The sequence below is a fragment of the Buteo buteo genome, chromosome 4 (assembly GCF_964188355.1).
Source record: "Buteo buteo chromosome 4, bButBut1.hap1.1, whole genome shotgun sequence".
Taxonomy (NCBI): domain Eukaryota; kingdom Metazoa; phylum Chordata; class Aves; order Accipitriformes; family Accipitridae; genus Buteo; species Buteo buteo.
In genome coordinates, this window is record NC_134174.1 from 3,872,391 (window position 1) to 3,891,765 (window position 19,375).

Here is a 19,375-nt window from a genome sequence, read left to right on the forward strand (position 1 = left end):
ATCAGTACAAACGCTTCAGAAGCATGGCATTTTTGTGTGCAACAATTCCTGTATTATTAACAATATGGATGTTTGCAGAACTTGCCTCTTTCTCAGTATCCCTGGATATGCAGGTCCACTGGTTTTCCTTCACACTGTATGCCCAGAAGTCAGCCAGATCCTGAGTACCATCCCAGCCGCCAAACAAATAAACAGTTTCTATTAAAAAAAAGGAATAACATGTTAATTTTATGTTAAAAAGAGAATGCCTTTAAACAGGCTAATACCTACAAAACACCCGTGACAAACAATCCGAAGAGAAATTGAAACCGATTCTTACTTAAAGCACTGCTCCTCTTTAAATGGAACCAGTCACCAAGACAAAGAACTGTGGTGTGATTTTGTTTAGCAATGGAAGTTTTTAGGATTGATAGACAGCGAATTCTCAAGGAGTCATTTTCTATTTCTACATTTACATAAGAGGCAATCAAATCCACAGCCTTCTGATTAAAAATCAAGACAGACAAATGAACAATATTTAACATTTTGGACACTGTGCATTTTAGTCTACCAATGAGGTCTCAGCTTGTACCCTGTTTGGTGCAAGATCGATATATCAGAAAGACTTCTGAGATAGCAGCAGCAAAGCTCTTCTGTTTAGTCCATCTCCGAGAAAGAAAAATTTACTTCCAACTTTGAAATCCTCTTCAAGGGGAATACCTTGCACAAAGTAACTTACCTGATGTCACAAAAGCAAATAAGTAGAAGAGTTACAGATTTAAGTCAGTGTTTCAGGCCTATCTTCAGAGCCTGCCACCTTAAACCCACAACCGCTCCGTGCACAGCAAGTTCAAAGCCTTCTCAGACTCACTGATAAAACTAGATGAAGCCTCTGAACATGGGAAGCATTTAAGAAAGAAGTCTCTGTTCTGATAGGAAGAGATAACTAACCATTATAGAAACACCACTATCTGGTCTCAAATGCTAAAAATACTTCATTTTTAGACTGCATTAAAAACACAACACAAAGCCAAGTCAAAGAAGAACAAGCCACTGAAGACTTGCACAGCTTTGAAAAACTCCTTTAAAATCCACAAACCAGTTCTACTATAGAGGTAATGGCCACTTTTTAATCCAAAACCAATTAGAGAGCAGAGTTAGAAGCGCGATTATAAAATGGGAATAGTCCCTGACCCTTACCTACCATCAGGATAGTGGTCATCACCATGGAAAGGTTACCCTGGTTCATTAACTTTAATTACCCTTCCTCCTGGACTCAGGGCTCCCAGTGTTCCCTGCAAAGAGCAGGTCCCTTTGTGCGCATAAATTCTCACAGCTCACAAAACCCACATTACCACAACAGCTTCATTGATAGCCGAGAAAAATAAAAGATTTGGCACCAGCTAAGTATCCTATTGGGGCCTTGCCAAAACGTCATGCCTGCCTGTAAAGGCTTTGTTGTCTCAGATGAAATTTAATAGCAAACCTGAATGACTCTGATGAAAACTCAGATTTTGAAAGTTACCTAAACTGAGCTGACAGAATTAAATGGCATGTAAGCACTAAAAGAGGAGTACAATCATACAGCTAGTGCAAACTGTGAGCATCTTCGGAGTCCAAGAGTGACAGTGATAACAGAAGTACACATGAACAGCGTGCCAAATTTATTTTTCATCTTGATGTAAAACTGTAGCTCAGATGAAGGAAAGGCTCCATCACTATCTAGCCTCAGAATGACTATCAACTTTAGTCTTATGACTTAGTACAGAACTATATACATATTTTTATAGGAAGCTTCTGTATTTTTAAAGGAACATTTCTTAATGCATAAATGCATCTGTTGCTGGTAATGCCAAGAAAATAATTTTTCATAGTTCTTCCAAAGTTTGCAATTGTTCTCCCATGGTATAAGGAAAAATTAGATTTTTGGTGGTTTGGGTGTGGTTTTGCTTTGTTTTTTTACTTTATTTGTTTCTTTGGTGTTTTTTTTTTAAACCCAAACAAACAAGTCAAACTTCACCCTGTTCCCCAACCAGTATCACATCTTCTGCTCTACTTGTCAATTCAGATTTTGTGGGGAGGGTTATTTTTTCACCCTGCATGCAGAGATCCAACCAGGACAGACCCAGGATGCATGCCCAGCACTCCCAGGCATTGCCACATAAACGACGTATCAGCAAATACTCAAACAAGAGGCAGACACAGGGAAGAGACCACAAACTTGCAGGCAGCAGGAGCAGGAGAGCTTGAAGGGAGCACAGCAGTCTCACATCAATATAACTACTTCTACTTAGTAGCACTAGGGAACTCAAGATGCAAGCAGGGCATCTTGCTCTGGCAGAGAGAAGGATTCTTCCTTTGTATCCGAGCAGTATGTAACACAGCAATATTGATGCTGCTTTATTAAAGCAAGCCTCTATTCTGCTTTAGGGACAGAGCAGAAGAATTTTCAAACCTACCTGCAAGGCAACAAGAAAAATGTGAAAGCAGCTATATTTACCCAAAGCTTTTACCAGCTACATTTAGGAAGTCAAATTTCTCCTTCAGCATCTTAACCTTATCTCCTCTACATTTATTTTTTAATACAAATCCAACACTTTGAATTAATTATGTTCTCTGAATATTTCTAAACTGCTTGCTCAGTCAAAAATGTTTCTGTAATATCTGAATTCTCTTCTTCCCTTATGCTCTGGAAAACTAGAAGGTGCCAAAGCACTCGTCAAATTATTAGAGAATGTACGTTCCCCAATTAACATATTTCCCATCAACCTCTCCTTAAGTTCTATTTTTCAGAAGAGTATGCAAAGCACCCTTCTCCAATCCCTGTTAAATACCAGGGGTAGTTTCAGTCTAGGTTCACATATGTTCTCCAAGTCAGCTTTTCTAACTTCTCTTAACTGCATCCTCCCTGTGTAGTGAAATCTTTGGTGGGATTCTGGTACAGCAGGTCTTTCTCATCCGATCGGAATGTTACAGGGCAAACTGCTAAAGCCAGGCTGATAAAAGATACTTGGTATGCCCGAGCATCCCTGTTTTTACCTTCTAACAAACAGGCACAATGAATACATTCCAATCCTGGTGACATATTTAACTAAACACATTGGTCAAATGGTATTTCCGTGTCTCTGCTAGAACAGTTCTCCACAGAATATGAGAAAATTATGGACCTAGAACACCTCTGCAAGTCATCTGGTCCATCAGTCATCTCCCATGCCCCTCACAGTAATACTAACTTCAGCAACAGACCAGATTGCACAGGGAAGTATTCAGTTACACTTCGAATATCTCCAAAGATAGGTATTTCAGACTGCCTGGACCCCTGCTCCAATGACTGATCATCTTCATTACGATTTTTTTTTTCCAAATATCTAACTAGATTTTCCCTCGCCCAATGTGTCCATTGCCTTTGATCCTATCCCTCCGCACCCTCCCAAAACGCGTCGTGCTAACTTCTCCATGCTCTCCCACCAGCTAGTTGAAGACAACTCTAAGATCCTCCCATGAGTCTTTTCTTCTGCAAGCCAAAAAAAAAAAAAACCAGCTGAACAAAACCAGCTCCCTATGCATCTCCTTATACCTCACATGCTCCAGCCCCCAACCACCTTGGTGGCCCTTCACCAGGCTCACTTTCAGATTTTCACCATCCTTATCGTACCAGAGAGCCCAAACTGGGCACAGTACTCCAGATGTGGCCTCAAGTACCATCCCTTCCCTTAACCTGCTGGCTGTACTTCTGCTAACACGGCCTAGCAGGAGGCTGGCCTTCATCGCCACAAGGACACAATGCTGGCGCACATTCAGCTGCCTACCAGCTTGCAAATCTTCTTTCCACGCAGTCAGTCCTCTGACCACACCATTGCACGCAGCTGTTACATCCCAGGTTTGGGGCTCTGCGTTGTTTCGGCTGAACCTCACATGGCTCTCCCCTTCAGCCCATCAGGTCCCTTTGACTCACAGCCCTATTCTCTAGTTCGTCAGCCACTGCCCTCCCAATTTGCTATCACCCCAAACTTGCTGAGAGCGTATTTGAGAATCAATGCCCCTAGAACTAAGAAGGGCTCATCTCAGAAGTAAAAACATCTAGGTGTAAGAGATCTCAAAAGCCTTCTATGAAAGGACATCACTTTCCTATATATTAACCATAGATTTAGTAATCTGCAAGCAGCATCGTCCACTTTGTAAGGAGCACTTAGAGCACAACTATAAAGCCAGACTAACTTTTCTTGAAGTATCACACCACTCAGTTTCTGAATCACAGTTCTGTGTAGATAGTGGCTGGATATAAGTTTTTTCAGGCCAGAGCTGGTCTGGGTAGGCATACAGTCTTCCTCTCAAATATGAAAGCACCATGAAGTTGAATAACCTCCAGGATTCAGCAGCTGTTTGTGTTTCAGAGCTTAGAAGCCATCTGTGTTTTGTTTCAGAGATCTCTTCATCTTGTACACAAGTCCTGTCTTTAAATATCTTACGGATAGCAGTGTTTTCCTCAGGCAAAACAGCATCCTTCTTCATGTCTGCTGCTGTCACTTCATTTTTTTCGTCTTTCCAGGCTGCTTTTGAACTAGCCTCATCATTTCCACTAGGTTGCCCACATATACCATGGGCCCACTGGGCCCACTGCTCTGAATCTCCCACTGTTCCCAACCTACAGATTTGTTCTCACTTATCTAACAGAATGAAGTAAACAGAATTCCCTCCTACGAAAGGAAAAGCAAAATGATCTACAACCAAAATTACAGAGTAGTTTCAAGCCAGTGAGTGAACAGAGGTAACACAACAATAAAGACCATTTCTCTAACATTTTTCTTCAAAAACTGTTTCACTTGCCAAAGAGAAGAGAAATGCAAACCCAAAAAAATCATCCTGGTTGCTTAGCTATTATTTCTAGAACAGGCTCATCAGAAAACTTCAGAAAGATGAATGTTTAAACAAACAGGATATAACCACAAAAAATTCCTTTTTTTTTTTTTAAAATAGAATTATTTCTATATAGTCTATAATTCTGTTACCAAAATAAATTGTATGGCTTTATGGACTACACTGTTGTTCACACAAAATTGTGTCTGCCCTGTAAGAGCACAGGAGATCAATTCCACCTCAACTATGAAATTATAAACCACGTCTCCAAGACACAGTACTCACATTCATCTGAAGTACCAACATTATTTCTTAAAACTTGAATTTGGCAATCAACTTATCCATTCCCACTTTCTTCCAGAATAAGCATTGGTATTTCAAAATGCATGCCATATCTGAATTATAGAAAGCCCTGAGAGGGCATAATCAAAGTTATGTTAATCAAGGTACCAGTGCTAGATGCCCACATCCTCGTCCAAAACTGCACCAGGGCTTAACGCATCTGGGAACACAGTACAAGTACACAGTACAGTATGTACACAGTACATACAAGCCTGCGCTTTACTGCTTGAATATTTCACCAGGACCTACATAAATAGCAGTATAGTTTTTCATGACTGACATTCAGTACACTTAACACATTATGTTCTTCTGTAGTTTTGGGCTTGTTTTCACATTTGGTGTTTTGGGGATACTTTTGTTTTAATCTACGCCCCTGGGTTGTTACTACACAAATACTTCCCTTTCCTTGTAGAGAAGTGCAGAAAACTCTCCAGTTCTCCATATGGAGAACTACAAAAGTCATGGACCTTGCAGGAAAAAGCAGAAATAACATAAGCCTTCTGTTTTCGTTTACAGTCTACAGCTTTAAAGCACATAACAGTGGTTTCCAACTATAACCAGGAATGCCTCTTAGTAAATGTTTCTGCACATGCATACCAAAACCAACTTCCTAATTCTGCCATCCAGAGTCACTCCAGTCTGAGTGTTAATATGATTAAAAGCATGGAAGACATTTTGAGAATCAGTAACTCCCAATTTTTTTATTTTTTTTTAATAGGAAGATATCAGGCTGCATTCTCAGTTCTGTATCCCAAAATGCCTACACTTTCAGTTCAAACTTCTTTAAGAGTTTTTCAAAGCACTAAGAACACTACCCTTAATCTGAGATAGCTGCAGCAGGTATTAAGAGCATGAACATCAGATGGAAGTGAGCTACAGCACAAGTTACAGTTGCCAGCAGAGATGCCGGAATTGCTCTTTCAGTTACTTTCAGCCTATCCTAACTGGAAGATAAAACACGCTAAAAGGCAGTTTAGACCAAGTTAAACTACATTCTACCTGAAACTTAAAGCATAAACAGAGTCTCAGTGACTCAGCGCACCATCAGTAACTTGAGGTCTAGCTCAACTGCTTACCAATCTGTATCCTCTATCCTAACACTAACACAGGTGCTCCCAGCAGGCTCAGTACTATCACAAAACTTATTAAAAATAAAATTATATTTTTGTAGTGAGTAATAACTGGTTAATATTTCCTTGAGGTTAATCAAAAAGCAGAACCATCTATAGTTCAGTTATAGCTACAGCAGGTCTGGACATCACAGATTAAAATTTGCTTCCAACACCTATTCTATGTGGTATGAAACTTCAGAACCTCCTTATATGTGTGATTTTGGTGTTTCACTTCATTTCTAAAATATTAAAGTTGAAGAAAATATTGATTTTTGAAAAGGACTTCACCCCTCTAACAAGGAATGCAAAGTGACCTTATTTTTCATCAGTTGCCAAAGACTTCTGAAAAAAACAACTCAATAAGTGTGTGGGTAAGGACGGGACGATGTCTTTGAAGGAAAGAGTACGCCACTGCTCCTTTTTCCATTAACACTAGATTTGCTCAAGATTAGCCAGGGAGCTTTACAGCTCCAGTCTGTAAAACGCATCCTGACATAACTGGCTAAATTCCCACGGTCTCATTAAACACTACATATATTCCAAAGTAAAGCTCAAGCAATCATCAGCAGCTGGTTTTAAGAATAAACAGCACCAAGAACTTCCCCTGGCCTGTTCACGAGCCAAATTAAATGGCAAAACTGACAATCTCAAAAACACTTACACTTTTACAAGGCTCAGCAGGCCCGGAAGCAAAACTAAGAGCAACTTCCCAAATATTCCACAGAAACTTTCTGAAGGTATCCCGCCACCTCTGGATATGGCTGCAGCAAGAAAAGGACTCACGTGACAGAGGGAGATCCAGTTTTCCCCACACTGGGACTCTACCTCTGTAGGTGCTCTCCAGTTTTGTGCAAGTAAAAAAGATAACCAATGCTTTTTACTGCCTTGTTAAAGCAGAGTGAAAACTTAAGTCAAAGGCAGAGATAATAAGCTTACTAGGACTTAAGAAAACCAACAGGAGTGGAAATGAAGACTCACACTACCATGAATATATTATTTTCAGGAGGTCTAGAGGACTATCACTTCCAAGTTGACAATCCTCATGTTTCTTCGGCATGCTTGTGAAACAGTCACTGTCTACTTATTCGCCGAGGCCACTAGGGAGCGTTCACAGCTTCTTTTGTAGGCAAACACCAGCAATCCTCCAGCAGCTTTTATTCTAATGAAACTCAAACCTCTTCAACAAAAAAAAAAGTTTGCTTTCACATGCAAAATAACTCCTAGTGCTTCCTCTAGAGCAGTAACTACACTGACTAAAAGCCAGACCGCAGCTACTGCTGCATTTCTGCTTGTTCACCATGACTTAGCAAATTACTCTTGAAGGTACTATCCTGTCACATGCTTCAGTCCCCATCCATATGACCACAACAGATAAGGACATGGTAATATTTTGCCAACTGCCTCAATGCCACCCTATAGTCCTCTATGCTACTCACATCCCGATCTTGTTTCTCCTTTCCTAAGAACAATCCTTTTACTCAGACAAATCACTTACTGAGCAAAGATGCAGGCAGATGCATTCCTTATTTCAGTAAGGAATGACATACCACAGAAATCTGATTAAATAAAAGCAAGACAAAGAGATAGAAAATTACGGAGAACAACAATCACTGGAACTGCTACTTATACCCTCCCCCGCTTTCATTTCTCTACAGGCTCTTTGAAACTGAGACTGAACCATTCTTTAAACTGCTATAGAAAACATTTTTGTAAAAAATGTCTAACAAGTTACATTTAACAGGAGTTTCTTGCACACAATTAGAAGCCACTCCAACCAAAACACAAGGAATGTTTCAACACATCAGATCTATTGCTGGAGCACTATTCCAAAGAGCATAGTATGTAGCCAGTAAGGGAAATTATCATCACTAATTTCTCTTCTCTTGTTTAAGCTCCTGCTCAAAGAGGGTAGGAGGGGCAAAAAATTAAAGACAATTGTTCTTGGTTTCTTAGTTAAGACAAGACAATGATTAAGGCGTAACAGAGAACTAACAGGGAAGAAGGGGGTGGGAAAGACAGTTGGAGTATAGTTCCAGAGACACGGCAGAGTATTAAATCAACTATTAGAAAGTGCAATTTCTTCCTCAAAACCTAAAGTTAAGACAGTCTCTTAAGAAAAACTCATTTGCATATTTGTCTGAAAAACATCTGATTAAATAATTAAGTTATGAAATTTAACAACTGCTCACCTGTCTGAACATCTATAACCATCTGATGGCCACCTCTCATTCCTGGTCGGCTGTCTTCCCCATCACCTTTAAAAAAAGAGGGAGGGGAAAGTTTTCCACTATAAGATTATTTTTTTTCAAACCAAAGAAAGATACAAACTCACATATGTCCTAAATACTATAGGGAAGCAGAGCAACTTAATAACTCATCATTCTTTAAACATTAACACAACACTTTCTCCAGGTGGTATTCTTCTGTGCATTATAAAACTGTACAGTTTTGCATTGAATTATCTGGTGACTGCTATTACAGATAGCTAAAGCGAATACAGTACTCTACTGCAACTGTGAGAGGCTTCGAGCTTGAGAGTTCCCAAAGCATGCAGGTCCACATAACTGAGGTCTGAGTTATCTTTGCAGCTCTCCAGCAGTGAGGATACAGACAACCTTTTGCTCCCCTTCCATCTCTCCCCACCTGAGAGCTGCCTGAAGGCTAAGCAGTGAAAACAGATACACAAACGACAATGTACCCATAGGATGGAAGCAAAGAGGCAATGGTATAGATACAGCATAGCTAGCTTTGCACCAATTACAAATTCTCACATAAGGGAATTCCAACTGTCCAACTAAAGCAGCTTTCCAACCACTTTAGATATCTTAAGCACTCAGGACAGGTGTCGTCTATGGGAAGCAACATTAGAAAGATAACCCTTATGGTGCTGGAAAAGAAATCTGCTTGTATTCATAGATAACCCTTCCCAAGAGGTTTGGGTACAGTGCTACACGTTTGGCAATTGTCACGCTGAATCCTACATTTGCTGCATGACAGTGATTTTTGTACTCTGTAGTTAAGGCTACGAGTCTCCTTTCAAGGCAGAGAGCAATGGAAAAAGATTCACTGTACAACAGACCAAGACTCCAAAAGATGCATCTCAAATTTAAAGTACTCCCTGTTAAGATAACATATTCATTTGCCACTCTTTGGTGTGCATTTAAGTTGACTCCATGCATTAAAACCAGCCATACAGGTAACTGCTCTCATGCTTAACCTATATTCTGAGATTTGTTTCTGAACTGATTAGCTATCCTTGAAGTTTCAGCTAGTGTTCCTGTGGTGTTCTTCACTCAACCACAAACGAGGCTGCATTTCACTGACTTAGCAGACAAATGCACATTTTTCATAGATGAAACCATTCCCTAGAACAACTGTCCTAGAGGAAGCTTTCTTGCATCATTTTCTTGCTCAATATCCTCAAAGGAACAAGATAGAGCTAGCAGTACATGAGTTATATCTTAAGAAATGTCCTTACCTTTGGTGCTTTTGGGGATGATCTGCCCCCAGCGAGGTTTGTATTCTTGTTGGCTGATATACTGATTGAATAAGCCATCTGCAAAACAAAAATTTTGCAGGATGAAATGTTTATACTTCCATTACAGCAAAACCACTTTTAATGCAGGTAACTTCAGTCTAACGCAATCCAGTATGCTACTTCAAAGCCCTTATTTTCAGCAAATTCTCTATATATGTCAGTTAGTTTGTTAAACTTGTTAATGAACTGAATGTGTACACACTAAAATAAAAAGAATACTCATTACCTGGTCAATCAAGAATTACCCAGTTTGCCTGCCAGGTCACACCAATTGTCTATAAATCTCCAGTGTGGTGTATTTAATTAAGAATAGCATCCCTCCCCCTTATTTAAGCAAAAGGAAAGTTGCGAGTGCATGTAAAATCCAACCATTTTATTACATTTTAAGTTAAAACTAGGTCAGGCAGCATCTCTGGAGCTTCATCTAAGAAAAGGGAAGAAAAGCAGATTGCTTAAATGCTACGATATGGGACAACCAAGCACTGAATGAAAAACAAAACTAATAGTTTACATTCTTTTCAGAGAGTTAAGAAAGAAGAGAAACAGAAGACATGTTAGGTCACTGGCCAGATATGCCAACTGCATCATTTCTGTAAGAAGCATTAACTCCAGCACTCTACTCAAGCTCCCCTTATGCCTATCTCTCTCCCTCTGTACATCTACCACATTTCATCTCTTCAGCATCCAGAGGTCAGTTCCTAATTCTGGTTACACGGTATCAGTCTATCACATAAATGTTAATTTTTTGAAAAGGAGATTCAGAACACGCACGGTCTCTGGGACCACTCTTCAGTCTGGGAAGGGCTTGGCAAGCATTTGGGGAACTTGTTGCTATTGTTCTTCAAATGTCCCCTCTAAAAAAAAAATCTACCTTACCTTCTGCAGGCACAATGAACTATTAGACCACCAATGGCCAGCCTCTTACCCCCACCACCCATTGGCCACCCATTACCCCACCATCTCAAGATACAAGCTCTTCATGACAAGCATTTCTTCCACATTTATGCATTACCTGAAATAAAAAAAAATGGGAGTTCAGACACCCAGTTTACATCACTAGTACAGTGATAACTACCACAGGCAGATTGAGGACTCAAATGATAGATTTAGACAGTTTTGTATTGAAACAGTACATTGCACATACACCGCTCAGATGTAGGATGCATTCGGGAGTCCTAAATCACGTAATACTCAACAGCTATGCTCTTTGGTAGAATGGTACTCAACAAAATTGCTCAGGAATCAGTTTTACATTCCCCAGTAGAGAAAGGAAAAATGAAATTACTAAGTTGCATCTAATACTTTTTAGTTCTTCCGATCCCAGTAATTGCGGCTTTGAGGTAAGAATTTAACAGATTAGGAATGCCTCAATTTATTTATAGAAAATCCCTTGGTAGACATACAAACAAAAAAGAATAAGCCTTATTGCACACATCCCTATTTATTTACAGAAAGGTAAAAATCTTTGTTAAGCATGACAGAAAGTTCAGATAATACTTTAAAATGTTTCCTGGCATCCTGTAGTTTGTCGTGACTGAAATCCAGATTTTAATTAAAAACTGAAGCCAGCAAATACTTCCTGGGAGAAGATGAATACTCTAGAGACCATCTAATAGGAAAATAAGGACACTCAAGAGCTCCTGAAAGGTGTTGAATTTGGTCTTAAAATACAAAACTGCTTTCCACTTCCATAAATTCAACTCTGCAAGTTTTTCAAATTAAATACTCTGTGAAAGCAGGGCAGATTTTACTTTCACCTGTCTTCAAGCCAAAAACATCAGCTCTCTCCTAGCATTAGGTAATTGAGGAAAGCCAAAAGTTTGCTCAACGAATGTAGAAAAGTGATTTATTTTGGTTATATGAGTAGGGTTCCTAACTCCCACTTCTTCAGCATTTATGATGTTGGGACAAGACATGAGAGGCTTTAAGCGTGAGATTTCATGAATTCTGATTCAGAAAAGCCAACTTCCAACAGAACAAATGCATGCGCTGTAAGAAATCCCATACTGACTCAGGCGGATTTTTCTAGCCACAAACCTAGACAGAAATCCAGCCTTTTGGTTATCATTAGAGCGTTCGGTTTTCAAGACAGAACGCAAAATTGTATTTATCCCTATGGCAGCCAATAGATAATTGGACATAAATAGCTCAACAGGATGAATTACACCACATACAATCTGAAAGGGTGATTTAACCTCTCTCCCATGCTCAACACCCACAGGCTGCACTTGTCAAGATATGACACTTCTCCCCTACTGTGCCTTCAGCCTCTTTTAATAATGCTTCTTGTCTTCCATGGGACATTGGTTTGGAAATACTCCAACTTGCTTCCCAGAAATGTTTCTTTCTGCTGGAAGCAGTTCCACATTCATTCTACTTGCACTGCAAACCAGCAGCAGCTTGTTTTGGAAGCTGAATCACCACCTGTCTGACACCACCAGGGGAAAAAAGAAGGATTTCTAGGTGGATTCTGTATCCAATGCCAGACCTATTCTAGCACACTCCTTATTTTTCATGCCAGGATAGCACTGCTGACCAAAAGGTCTCCAAAGCTTCTGCAAGGCACTGAAGATCAGATCTAGGCCTGCTCAGGTTTGTCAGCTGTTTCAAATGAATCAGTAGTTTAAACTAAATTTCAAGGATCCTGTAGGAAAAAAAAAAAAGTCTTATGTGCAAGTTTTTAAAGCAAGTCTTTTCTTTCACTCCGGAGGCCTCTCATTTCGATGTCCATGTTTACGCTCTAAAATTACAGCCAAAACCAGTACTTTTATTTTGTACTATGTTCAAGCCCTTCGCAGCAAGTTGTGACGCATTTTGGATGTAACAACATGAAGTTCACAGTGGTTAAAGCTTAGTAAATTCAACCTCCCTGATAAACGAAGCCTTTATTTTGTCAGCCAATTACAGGTTACCTAGAAAGGACTAGGACAAACATTGCAGACAAAAATATTTAACTTGCTGAAGCCAATCAGGAACAAGTAAAAGTTGTATTAAGTTTCTTTTTAGACAACACACATCTTTAGATAGGATTACGAAAATCATTCACTTCACTGCCAATGGCTGAAAAAACTTCAGAGTGGCATTTAGCCCATAATTTCTGGGTGTTGGGGTTTGGTTTTTTAAGATTTTTCTTGAACCAAAGAAAAATACCCAAAACACCTAAACAGACTGAGGGTTTTATAGTCACAAAAATCCTTCTAAAGAAAAGCTGAAACAGAAAACAAAGGTGACACCAGATAAAAATCCAGCCATTACTCCACAATTTCCTGAAGACATGGGAGCAACAAGGAAACACACAATTTTTTCCAGCCTCAAAGCTGTAATATTCTCTTGTACTTTCTTCTTAACAAATACAAAACAAGGTTTGCCTTCAAATCCCTAGAATATACGCTGCTTCTACACAAACCCTACCACCTACTTGGATTCCTAGCAAGCCTCTCCCCTCCATATATCCCAGTACTACAGAGCAGCAAGCCAGCGTCCATACTTTCTCAGAACCAAATCCAAACACATTTGATGGTAAAATTAAGGTATACGTGTCTGTCTAGAGCTTCCAGGAGACTACAACTGCTCCTGTGCATCCCAAGTTTTGGGAGACATTTGAGCCTGCAGGCTGTGCATCACAACTTCTTGTTTGTCATCCGGGGCCAACTTGTCAACAGATAAAAACGTATCACATACTGACACAAGAACTGCCCAGGAGGAACACCTTGGTCCCCAGAACACTAAAATGAAACTAGCAGATCTTCAATCCATTTCAAGGAGCTTTCTATGTCTACAGTAGCTGCAAACAGTTCAACTAAATAATTTGCACTCCACATACTCTCTGTAGGAATATTAAGCAGATTTTTTCTTCAATAATATAGGCCATCTGAAAGCTATAGGAATGAATCCAAATGTGAAGCATTTGAACCAAGTCTGTGAACCAGCTGAGATTTAGGGAACCTTTTATTTTTGAGAGGAAGTCAGGCAGCTGCCAGAGTTTCCATTTGCCCATTTTCTAAGTGTAATGCACAAGTCAAAAGAATCTGCGGGAAAAGTGTGGCTGCCTGCCACTGAGCTCTCAAAAGAAATCATCTGGTGATGTGAGGTGGAAGACAGCGTTCATCATTAGCAATGCAAAAGAACAAGAGTTAGCTCTGCTAGCACTAATTCTTGACCACCTACTCTTTTTCTACATGACTAAGCCTATGGAAATAACCTGCAAGAGATGCATTGCATTTCACTTTTTAAATACCTACCACTGCAAATATTAGCCTCTACAGAAGACATTTTAGGCCGAACCGAGTATGCAGTATCTCTGTCAACCTCATTGCACTTGTTTGTTCCTTTAAGGCAATGAACTCTCAGATCAGCAAGAGGTCAGAAGTTCACATATTCATGTCCAGTCTGTTACAGAACAGTTTGCTCTTTGAACAATTTCAGGGATAATTTAAGGATCTGTATATCTCAATTAACTCTACACTTCAAGTACACTACATGGACCATACGCAGGACTAAAGTTAATCTGCTTTTATTTGGAAAAACAACACATCAGAGAGGAGTTCAGTCGTAAGAACACCCACACCTTAGAGACTAAGCAGAAAGCTATAGAGACTTCACAACAAAGCTGCTAAGAAAATAAAATGGTAAAATGCTGGGTGCTAACGAGCCTCTTTCAAACAGAGGATTTTGAGAGAGATACAGAACTGAGTAAAGACAGGTAACTGTGGAGGACCACAGGGAGCAGACGGTAGCAATACTATAGGACAACATGTTGAAGGCTGAAAACACGTATTCCCATCCTACCAAGAAGAAGGACCCAGCTGTTAAATACCAGCTACATTCAACACCCTGACTTGACTATCATCTTGTACAACTCTGGACAAACTATTCCAGCTGCAGTTTCAGGTTTTTTGAGGCTATCCTCTCCCCCATTGTAGCCCGATCAGCTCCCTGACCTGGTTTGCCATGTGGCAGCATGAGCACCAGTGCCAGCAAACGAGGGGCCAGGGGACACACTGTCCTGAGTAAGGGCAGGATTGACCCAGTTAGTAAAAACCCGCAGTTGTGTCAGCTTAAAGCAAATATGAGATACAGCCTCAGTGTCTCGGGACAGATAGCACTTCTCTCCGAAGGGTGCTGGGAGGCGACAGAGCTTTAAATGGGTACAAAAGCTGAAGACAGCATAAAGAATTACAGAAGGATGGGGGAAGGAAGGTTAATATATTCAAAGACAAGCAAAATCATTAAGGATGAGCAACAGAGCAATGGGAGATGCATACACTGACATTTAACTTCAGCTAGCCAGGTGCCAGATTAAAAGGAAGCAATATAAACATCCTCATGCATATTATTCTGTCCCTCAGAAGCAGTGACAAAACTTAGTGATGCTACTTGAAGACTCTCCTGCTAAGTTATCCACTACCTGTTACTAGAAATACTTGCTTCTGTACTTGCTGGAACAGAAAAGGACTAATAAAACAAGCTACAGCACATTTCCCTAGTTTGCTTAAGTGACACCAAGTTCCTCTGCCTCCAAAAAGGGACATGATTACAAGAACCAGGGAAGCAGGATTTTTCACATCAAATCTAACAAGACGTAAGTGTCTGTTTGTCAGACGGTACAATACAAGACCTACAGTCTTCTACCAGGCAAGTCCTTTGCCAGTACTTCCACACCTGGAAAAGCTGAGCACTGCAGACATCAACCCCACTCTCAACATACAAGGGGAAACAGAAACACCACCTCAGCTCAAGTCCTAGGCAAAAACTGCTGGATAGAATAAATGCAGTATGTTCAGTATTAAGTAGTAGAAGAAATTAATAGGTAACAGCTCAAAAAATGAGGCCACAAACACTCACTTCATTAGTGCCCAAGAAAAAAAAAAGTCCATTTCTGAGGGAACTTTTTCAGCACATTCTAGACTTCTAGAAAAATTCCATTCAAGAAATAGCTTCTACTACAGCCTGCAATGAAGTGGAAAGAGGACGGCCTCTAGGCACTGACAAGATTAAGCCACAGCCAAGGCAGGAGACCAACGCATTGATAAAATCATCACCATCAGCACATAGTACTCCTCTGGCTCTCAGCAGATCCTGCCTCACATTGGTGGGCTCATCAACTCCCCCCAGACACTCATGTCTTTGAGAAACACTGCAAAGACAGTAACAGCCAGCCACAGCTCCCTGCTGCTTTTTCATCCTGCAACCCTCCCTCGCCCTTAAGATTCAGGAGGAAGCTGCCAGTTGCAAAATGCCCCTGCATTGCAGGAAGCTGTTCACGCTCCCATCCCAGCCAACAACACTACATTGTCTCAGGAGGGCAGGCAACACTCAGGAGGACAAGGATGAATGCTGGCAATTCCATCTCAACGCTTGTAGCTGCTCAGGAAGCTCAACGCAGGGCAGAGCTCAGCTGTTCTATCTATATAGTCAAGAAACCTTGAGCCAAAACCCGTAGAAAGCCATTTACTGCAGTTTTTCATGACCTGTTGCAATAAGCTCCCTAACGCTCTGCTTAGTTGAACAGCTTATTCACAAAAAGATTGTGGGTTTTCATGGAAGACAAACCTTGATTGAAAGCTATCATTTCTATCATATCCTGAGAACCAGTTCCAACTTTAGTGGTACAAATCGCACTGAAGGAGTCAAGCAGGTACACTGGCATCTACCCAAAAAGTATCACATAATGACTGATTAGCACAGAATTAGAAAAAAACATCTCTGGCACCACACATCCATGAAATGGGTCCACTAAGCCCCTAACTACTGGCATCAGACACAAGGTTCTCTTCTCACACCAGTACAAGTATCCCATAAAGAGCGAAGCACTACACTCACAGCCAAGACCACCTCTGTTTATCAGACTGTGACCCAAAATCACTGCACAGGTCTTGGGAGACACTTCAGTGCAATAGTCTGACTCTTTTTGTATCCCATTCTAACAAAAGAAGGCGCATCTCCCCCATTTTAGGGGTGGGGAGCTTCTAAGTTGAAAGCTTCCAAGCAGAGAATTAATAGTAGTTACAATGAAACTAGCTGCCAGTGCCTGGCTCTGCAAGGGAAAACAGGCTCTGCCTCCAGTCACTGTGACTTCTACACCGTTCTCCAAGGTCTATTTTCCCCACAAAGACAGCATTCTCATTCAAATACAGATAAAAACTGCTGAAACACCTACTAGGCGGTAAACTCTAACCAGAAACTATGATGCAGATCACTACTGAGAACTCAGGTTTTATACTTCCCTGCTCACCACTCCAGTGACTTTTCTGATAGTTAATCCCACCTTCAGCTTGCCAGCCACTTACATGAAGAACTTTTCTTTACCCACTCAAGTGCACCACATTGCCATCTCCAGGGGAAAGAGACTCCAAAAGCAGCAGCAACAAGAGATTTCATGACTGAACTTTTAGACTTCATCATACACACACTCACAAGTCCAAAAGCCGACAGTACACCACACTAGATACGAAATAGTACATGGACTAGCCAATTCCACCACTAAATACAACAACATTAAAAGCAGTAACATTTCAATACTTTTTTTTTTAATTAACATAGCAGATCCCTCTGATTCTCTTACCATTGACAGCTTTTTCTATCAGTTCTTCACAAGCATCGAAGTCTCCCTTCAACACCAGTTTGTCATGCAGGTCTGTCAACATAGGGTGCTCCAGAGCAATCTTGGTTTTCTTCTGCAGCGACTCAAAAGCTTCAGTGTAGTTGTGCTGACGAAAATGCTTTAGGCAAAGGCGAATGGCTTCCTGTTCACGGTACTACTGGAACACAAGAAAACCTATGAGACATGTAGATTTTTCTTTTACCAGCACTGCTGGGGACTACCTGTGAACCTTCCTGGAGACAGAAGCAGGATCTCTTATACACGCTGCACATAAATTGCTCACGAGCTTACAGAGGAACACTATATGAAAGACATTAAAAGCTGTGCAGGCATTTACTTTCCAATAGTATAGAAATTACACAACTTGGTATCATCCAATTTAATAAGCACAGAAGAAGAGAGTGCACAGTGTCCCAGATCTCTGGAGTGACCATTATTTCCCCCCCATCTGCTTGGCCCTGCTGTTCGAGGCCTACACGAAGTACAGAGCAGGAAAAAGCCTTCGCTATCAGCGTTACATAATTTGATTGTATGACTCTTACATAACAAAATAATTTAGAAGAGTAAGTAGGTCACAGCTTTTCTAGAAGCAGAAGAAAAAAAAAACCACAAGAATAGGAATACTTGCAATGACCACCGCTTCAGCAACAGAAAGGCAGAAGTCAGGGCTGACCCCAAATCCTGCGGGTTCGCAAGGGTTTCGGATCAATGGCAGCAAGGATTTACATGCACACCAAAGTTTTACTTTCAAAATTTTCCTATGCATCTTGAAGCAGAACCCCTGCTTTCATACCGCAGATGAACCAAAGCTGCTCATTCCCACTCAGCTGTGGGAAGGCGTGAGAACGGCTAGAGAAACCCACACTGGGTCAAACATCCAGGCACAGAAACATGAGGGAATAGTAAACTCGTAAGAGCTACAGCTTGTGCTGCTAACCTATCAAATCATCCACTGCATTTTCATAGCTGTTAACAATATGCATAAGTAACACAGATTTTTAAGTTGTTAAGTAGCAGAACCACTCATTTTGAATAGACTCTTCAAACCTAAATTTTATGGCATTAAAGAAAAAAATAATCTCAATTTCCATCTTCAACACACATCTACTCTGGTAAAAAGCAAGTGTACCTTTAAGCATCTATAAGACTGATCAAATTACAGACAAAAGATTTTACTACTAAATGGACACCACTGCTAAAAGTGAAGTTCATAGTATTTAAATGAATAGAATCTTTCTGAAAACCTAGAACTAACACTGACATTCAACAAAAATTAGTGCTCTCAAAATAATAGCTCTATAGCAAGAATCTCAAACTGAAGCAGCTAAAAAGAAACACGGCCATGTGCTATATTTTTAGTTCTTAATCCATCAGTATTTCACAGCTGCAAATAGCCAGAACTATGCATTTTTAGAAAATCAGTTCCCAGCCCACATGAAAAAGGCCAAGGACAAGTACTGATAAAAACGCAAGACTGTAGTAAAGGAATACTAAAGCTGAAAGAGTTTTACAGCACAACTAGAAAAAAAAACTTCTTTTTTTTCTTTCTAAGAGATACCCAAAACATTGTCTTTAAGCAAATATTCACTTACATCAGTCAAGGCCAAAACCACATTAGATTCTTTGTGGCTCAAAGGGATAGCAAGCAAAAGGATAGCTGCGCACCAGTAATAACCAGCTTCTGTACTTCCAGCTCCTCTAGTTTAGACATTAGACAAAATTCAGACTTGATGTATTTCCACTGAGCCTCTCATGACTGATAGGCTTAGCTTATAAAACATGAAATTACTCTTGAATGCAGGTTAGCCACTCGATGCAATATAAAAGTTTGTATTCAAGTGACACCATAGTAGTACTTCAGAAGTTAAATGTTAAAACTTTTTTTATGCAAAAAGGTGTATAAAAGTATATAAAAGGCTCCTTTTTAAAAGCTGTCATACAGGT

At 40.3% G+C, this 19,375-nt stretch overlaps 1 protein-coding gene across 5 annotated transcripts in view; it reads right to left on the minus strand.

The window, feature by feature from the left end:
- The window catches only part of MKLN1 (muskelin 1), a 106,193-nt gene that overhangs the window by 54,664 nt on the left and 32,154 nt on the right, over positions 1-19,375 (minus strand). For 4 of the 5 annotated variants that reach the window (XR_012649983.1, XM_075024597.1, XM_075024599.1 and 1 more), the window contains 4 exons: positions 17,393-17,585; positions 9,769-9,846; positions 8,480-8,545; positions 86-198 (listed from right to left, as the gene is read on the minus strand). Coding sequence is in view for 4 of the 5 variants with exons in the window: in XM_075024597.1 (XP_074880698.1) it covers positions 86-198; positions 8,480-8,545; positions 9,769-9,846; positions 17,393-17,585 (450 nt within the window). In the remaining variant the exon portion in view is untranslated. Of the gene's footprint in view, positions 1-85; positions 199-8,479; positions 8,546-9,768; positions 9,847-17,392; positions 17,589-19,375 lie in introns of all 5 variants that reach the window. The other variant, XM_075024600.1, reaches the window with a different exon arrangement.